Consider the following 6,687-nt stretch of genomic DNA (forward strand, 5'->3'; position numbering starts at 1 on the left):
ATGAACGAGAGGTGGAGCTAAATTTAGCCTGTGGAATCTCTACTTCAGATCCAACTCTTAGAGCTAAATTTAGGAGTGGTAGGACTGAGAGCTTTATAACAACTCCTAGAGCTAAATGCAGCGTTATTGTGCAAGTACTCAATAAGTGCTACTCCTACTTGACTTAGCTATTACATTCTTCAAGAAAAGAGAACAAATTTACAGAATTACAAGGAGAAACCATCAAAATGACATTACTTAGTACTCCGACGTAACAGTGGGCACCGAAAATAAAATCATAGATCTACATGGAATTGTACTCATGAACAATAGTAGGTTCATAAATTGGTGAATACAATCTACCAATAAACGCTCTCTCTCTCTCTCTCTCTCTCTCTCTCTCTCTCTCTCTCTCTTCACTTTAGCACAAAAATAAAATCAAGAAACCAACTTATATTTATCACATTTAATGAATCAAGTAGATGTTCTATTGACTTACATAACATTTTCTATGGAAGAAGCTCCATTTAGTCAGGTCAAATTGAGTACTTTGCAATGAGCTTATCAACGTGGATGATGATATCATCAATGTGGGGACGAACTGCAGGATGAGGCTGCAGCATCCAAGTTACAAACTTGCGGAGAGAATCAGGATACGAGGGGCCAGCTTCAGTAGGCCATTTAATTTGAGCACTCTTTGTAACTGACTGTAAGCTCTCACCAGCAGCTTCATCAAGTTCATAATCAAATGGAGATTTTCCGTACCTATAAAAACAATAATAGGGTTAAATGACCTAGAACGTAAAATGTAACATACAACATTCAGCAAATAAGTTAGCCTTCAAGGGGCAGGATGAAACTGTTGGTTTTACACGGTTTTATATTTGAGGGACGAAAACAAACCAAGGCAGGAATTGAGGGACGAGGAAGACCTTTTTTTTCTGAGACTCTAATGCATGGGGTACTTTCTACATAACTACCATAGTAGTATTTTTTTTTTCAGAACATAGAATATTTGATACTTGATGTTTTGATAAATTCCTTAAAATGTTTCATTTAGGCAATACAACTGTAGTGAATCCTAAAAATTCATACAGTCAATTGCTAAGTATGGAGAGATTAACTTAAATGATAAGGCCAATGGCCAGTTTTGCATAAGAAAATCTTACATCATTGCATAAAGACAGCATCCCAAAGACCATATATCTGTCCTCTCATCAATGTCAGCATGAGTTGGACACTCCCACAATTCAGGAGCTCGGTAGTGTGCAGAACAGTGCTCTGATGCCCATTCCTGCATGAATTCAATTCGGAGCCAAAATAGTAAATCCATTGCTCATTATATTTAAATATAAAACCACCAAGATTAAAGATAGCATGATATTTGCTGCAAATGATTTTCCAGTGCCTGTTAATGACTAAAAAGCTGTTGAACAGAATTTTCCATGTGTCGTTTATGCTAACTTTCCATACAATCTGTCTATCTCAACAAGCTGTAATATAAATGGAACTAAGGGTTTGTTTTGCATATTTAGATAGACAGAAAGGTACCTGTAACTGCATAGCATCTGCTTGAGATCTAATGGCTATTCTTGCAGGACGGGCACTTTCAAAATCCATCAAAATGGCAAGATGAGGTTGATCCTTCCTCTGAGTTATGAGAACATTGTCTGGTTTAACCCCATTATGAGAATAAGGTGGGTCAAAACTGTGCATATGTTTCAGTCCTGCACATAGCTGTAGGCAACACGAATCATATAAATAATAGCCCAATTCTGGCAAGAAATAGCTACCAACAGCTGATATAATTCCCAAAGGAGATTGAGACAAAATGCCATTTCAGCCATTCGTAAATTTTGCAACTCTTTATGTTATACTACATCATGGGAGAAGCTGAAGATGAAGCATTTACCTGGCGGAATATTTGGAGAATACTGATTGTTGGAAAATATTCTTTCTTTTCTAGCATATTTTTGTTGATATCTTGCAAGGTTCCATCCAAATGAACTGGGAACAACAAGTAAGCCTCATGATTCTGCGACCCATCTTGCACACCCTACACCCATACAAAAAACAACTGCTTTTAATGACACATATTTAAAGGGCAGTGGAAGGATAAGTAAGCACAAGTGTGTACTATACAGAACTTCTAATGGGAACTCCAAGAACAAATGAAGCATACATATAGAGTAGTGTGAGTCTCAGGGTTTCAATTCTCAGAAATATCAATGTTCCAGGGTTCCGCCCAGTGTGCCAATGCCGGTTGCACATAACTGGCGCACTGTGAAACTACATACCCAATTTTCGATATCCGGATAAAGGTATGCAAACTAGGTAAATAAGTATATCTCTTTACCAGTTCAAAATCATGAGTGCAGTTTATTGCATCTACTACCAATCTTGGTGTTCTTTTGTGCATGAGTGCTTAAAGAGGATTAATGGATCTCAGCTTCTGTGATTGTACACTGTAATTCACTTGCATACACATTCCCTGTACTGAGATTTTCACTTGCTAAAGAAAACTAATTTGTAATATAAATAACCGCCTAAAGAAAAGCTTATCCATTGCAAGAAGAGATTGAAACTGTATCCAGATACATCTGCCCTAGAAACTACTTTTCTGAGATCCTAGCAGCAGAATAGCAACAACTGGGGCATTTATTCAGCACATTAAAGAAATTGCGATAAGCATTTGTATATAGAGTTTGATATGGATTGAACATGCCTACTTGACTGCTTTAGAATGAAAATATTAAAAAAATGAATTACTTCTTCTGGTCACAAAAACATGTCCTTGTGGGCATGCATCCAGTAAAATTTCTAAAACTTTGAGAATCAATGTCTTTAAAAATATTACGATTGAATGCATAAAAATCATGTGCATATATATGTTCAGAAAGTACTTAAATAGTATTTTAATTTTACTGGTTTCTATAGATATATCATAAAGAAAAATACTGGTGAATGTTGCAATTTAGACTTTGCAGTATATGTTCCCGTGACCGGAGGGAGTGACATTTCAACTTGGTGTGCATAGAGACCAAAGGTTCGATATTACCATGTAATTATGCATAGATGATGGAAGATAAACAGTAAAACTGTAATCATCAGGAAATAGTCACTAGATTTCTTTAGCCCATCTTACCTTAACTGCAATAATAGCATTTTCAAGAAGAGGAAGTAGATTTGGATGACTGAATTGAGAGGACACTCGGATCTCCTGTCGAACTTGCTCTAAGTGCTGTTCATTCTGAATAAGAACTTTCTTCAAGGCATATGTTCCATCAGCTGAAAAATCAAAGTACAGAAATAATAAGCATAAAAAGAAAGTCAGATTACCAAGCACAACAGAGCTATCAAAACACAATGGTACATGAAAAATAAAACACATTTAGGTTAGGTTTTATTTAGGCTGTTTTGCTATTCAGGTATACTTTGGTTATTGCCTGTGATCGGTACATTGCAAACCTATTTGCTATTGATTCCTGACTTTATTATCCAGTAAATTGAGTTTGCTCCATTTATCTTTATGTGCAATTCCTATCTAGCAATCTAGGCTGCCTAGATCCATTCCTTTTTTTGGAACAAGCAGGAGATATGTGCATCATTTCATTAAGCAAGAGAGAAAAGAACAAAGGGTGGGGAATTAGAGAGAGAAAAAAAAACACCCCCACACCAACATGTCTTACAAAAAAAAAAAAAAAAAAAAAAAAAAAAAGACAACCATAAACAAATACCCTAGGGCACAAGGGCCATCGACCTAGCAAACAAATCTTGGAGCTTTGAGGCTCCAGGCAAGCACCGAAGTGCTCCTTCATTAGCCACTATTTGAATAACAACAGTCGCCACACTAGGGGTTGCACCATTAAAAACACAATAGGGTTCATATGCGTCCAAATCTCCCAACCAACCAAGGTAATAATTGAGTTAAAAGCTTTCTTCTCATTCTTCTGCACGAATTGGTCTTCATGAAATGGTCAGCCTCGCATGCCACAACTGATAACAATTAGGGCGGTGAAGTAACCATTGCAAGCGCTGATCTAAGATTTATATCCTGAATGTCAACAAGTGACAGAGAAGCCTTATAACTAATTCTAATATCAAAGTAAAATGAAAAATCACAAACTAAGCCAAGCAGAGCTTAAGTTAGAAAATAAATGATTAAGCTAGAAACGGAATGTTCACCGTACCTGGTATTGATGTTTGCTGATAATCACAAAGACTTTTAAGGTAATGTCAACAAAAATTAATGCCTAGTGGGCCGGATTGTCTCCTAGCACACTGATCACCGACTGAGATTGCTAAAATGAGGAATATAAATTACTCCAATGTGACAAGGCTACCAAATTATGAAGTGAGTTACGAGACCACGTGGAAAGCGTGGTTAGCAGCTAGTCATACAATATGTCTCAGCTTTCTTGAAAAGTTAATATTAGCTTCCATCCGAAAAAGGGGGAAATTTCATATGGGCATCGACATGACTACCAGAATAAACTAAAGAGTAAATTTCACAAAACTACATGTTTTATGGTTCATGTTTTATGGTTCAAGTTGTAGAAAACCACAAACATTTTGACACTTGGCACTTAAATACATATATTTTGGTAGTTTAGTTTCACAAAACCACACTATCGATGAATAGATTCACCCGTGAGATGACGTGGTCGTTCCATCTAGGATGAAGTCGGCATCCTATTAATTTCGTGCGATGGCGGTTAATAGGATGACATGTCCTCGTCCTAGATGAAATAGTCACGTCATCTCACGGGTGAATCCATTCATTGATAGTGTGGTTTTGTGAAACTACACTACCATACACTACCAAAATATATGTACTTAAGTGCCAAGTGTCAAAGTGTGTGTGGTTTTCTACAACTTGGACTACAAAACGTGTAGTTTTGTGAAATTCACTCTAAACTAAAGAATCCTCAATAGACCACCTTAACAGAAACTGAGGCTGCGTGGATTTAACAGAAATGAGAGAACTCATGCGTTGATCTGAATAAAAAGGAAAACTCATTCTTGTGACACATAATGATCCATCCAACCAATCAAGACATTGAGCAGATCCAAATCCATTCACGCGCGATCCAACCGAACCACCCTCAGATCTGAGTTCATGTGGGTGAGAGAGGGAGTGAGGGAGGAAGGGAGAGAGAGAGAGACAAAGAGGAGACCTGAGATGTGGGATGGATCGATGCCCTTCTTCTTGGCGAGCCCAGAGGCGCCGGGCACCGCCCCACCAGTGCCGTCGGAGGCGGTGGCGGCGGCGACAACCTCCTTGACAAGGAAGACGAAGGACCCCGCTGGCCCGGCGTCACCGAGCCTGCGGACGACGCGGAAGCGGTAGTCGTTGACCCAGATGTCGCCTCCGCCGCCGCCGACGGTGTCGTAGAGCGCGTTCAGCCCGGAGAAGGAGCACCCCATCGCCGCCGCCTGGAGCTCGTCGTCAGGTTCACGACGGTGCTTTACAATCGCATTCGCTCGGCTCGGACAAGCCGCGTGGGAAGAAGACTCTTCTTCCTCGGGTGGTGCTGGTGCTCGGGAAGTCGGGATGAGATCTGGTCTGGTGGTTTCGATCGGGGTGTTTGTTGGCGCTTTCATAAGCCGATCTCGCCTAAAAAGTTTAACTTGGCGTATAACGCCGCCTTGCTTACCACTACCAGAGCCACTTCGGTCAGCGCTTTGCTGCGGTGAGCAATTTATAAATTGTAGATTTTTAAAAAAAATTTGATCATATTTTGTAGAGAAGCTATTTTTGATACTATCTTAAAAAAAACTGCCTCAAGTTTTTCTTGATGAACCTTCAAATCTAAACTTATACTCCTTCCGTACTCGTGAAGACTCCTTCCGTACTCGTGAAGGAAGTTGTTTTGGACAGCGACACGGTCTCTAAAACACAACTTTGACTTCTTGTTTCTATAAAAATATTTATTGAAAAGTGATATATGTATACTTTTATGAAAGTATTTTTCAGGGCAAATCTATTCATATAATTTTTATATTTTTAAACTCAACAACTTAAAAGTTATTCATGATTTATATTCCGAAGGTTTGAATTAAATATTGTCATTACGAGTACGGATGGAGTAATTATAGTATAATTCCACTATAACTAAACTATAATTATAATATAACCTGCATATAGTATTAAAATAGTATATGTAACTTTATATCATATATTACAGTGCAGTTATATAGCATATAGTATTAAAATAATATATGTAACTATAATGTAATTACATTGTAGTTACATTACAACTGTGCTATAGTTACATTTGAAAGTTTTTTTCCCCAAAAAACTTGCGACGGTTTTTTAGCAATTCCGTTTATTTTTTTCCCACCATGTAACGCGCCTCCTAAAGCATGAGCAAATCATCCATTCCAGAATGGGCCAACAACTTTTACTCATTTCTCGTTCATTGAATCCAACCACTGCTCCACCTCCACGGACGGCCATCTCCCATTATACCTCGGTCATCCTCAAACATTACGCCACATGGTCATCCTTGAACAGCGTGCCGCACGATCATCCTTGATTGGCATGGCACACGGTTGTCCCCAATCGCCGCACTTTTGCCAAAACTTTTATCGTCCTCATGTGTAAAATATAAGTTTCACAGTCAATGATATCAAAATATTCCACGTATGCACAAAAGCGTCATTAAAGAGTTTCAAGCAATTTAATACGTGAACTCAAGTTATTAC

The 6,687-nt window shown here is 38.4% G+C and overlaps 1 protein-coding gene across 1 annotated transcript; it reads right to left on the bottom strand.

The window, feature by feature from the left end:
• Positions 1-259: 259 nt before the first annotated feature.
• LOC127784830 (uncharacterized) lies at positions 260-5,608 on the bottom strand. Its single transcript, XM_052312225.1, has 6 exons — positions 5,157-5,608; positions 3,125-3,267; positions 1,892-2,035; positions 1,531-1,716; positions 1,149-1,273; positions 260-744 (listed from the first exon to the last, which is right to left on the bottom strand). The coding sequence occupies exons 1-6, from the start codon at positions 5,581-5,583 to the stop codon at positions 516-518; spliced, it is 1,254 nt and encodes a 417-aa protein (XP_052168185.1). The 5' UTR covers positions 5,584-5,608; the 3' UTR covers positions 260-515.
• Between the last annotated feature and the right edge of the window lie 1,079 nt (positions 5,609-6,687).

This window comes from Oryza glaberrima, chromosome 9 (assembly GCF_000147395.1).
Source record: "Oryza glaberrima chromosome 9, OglaRS2, whole genome shotgun sequence".
In the NCBI taxonomy this organism is placed as follows: domain Eukaryota; kingdom Viridiplantae; phylum Streptophyta; class Magnoliopsida; order Poales; family Poaceae; genus Oryza; species Oryza glaberrima.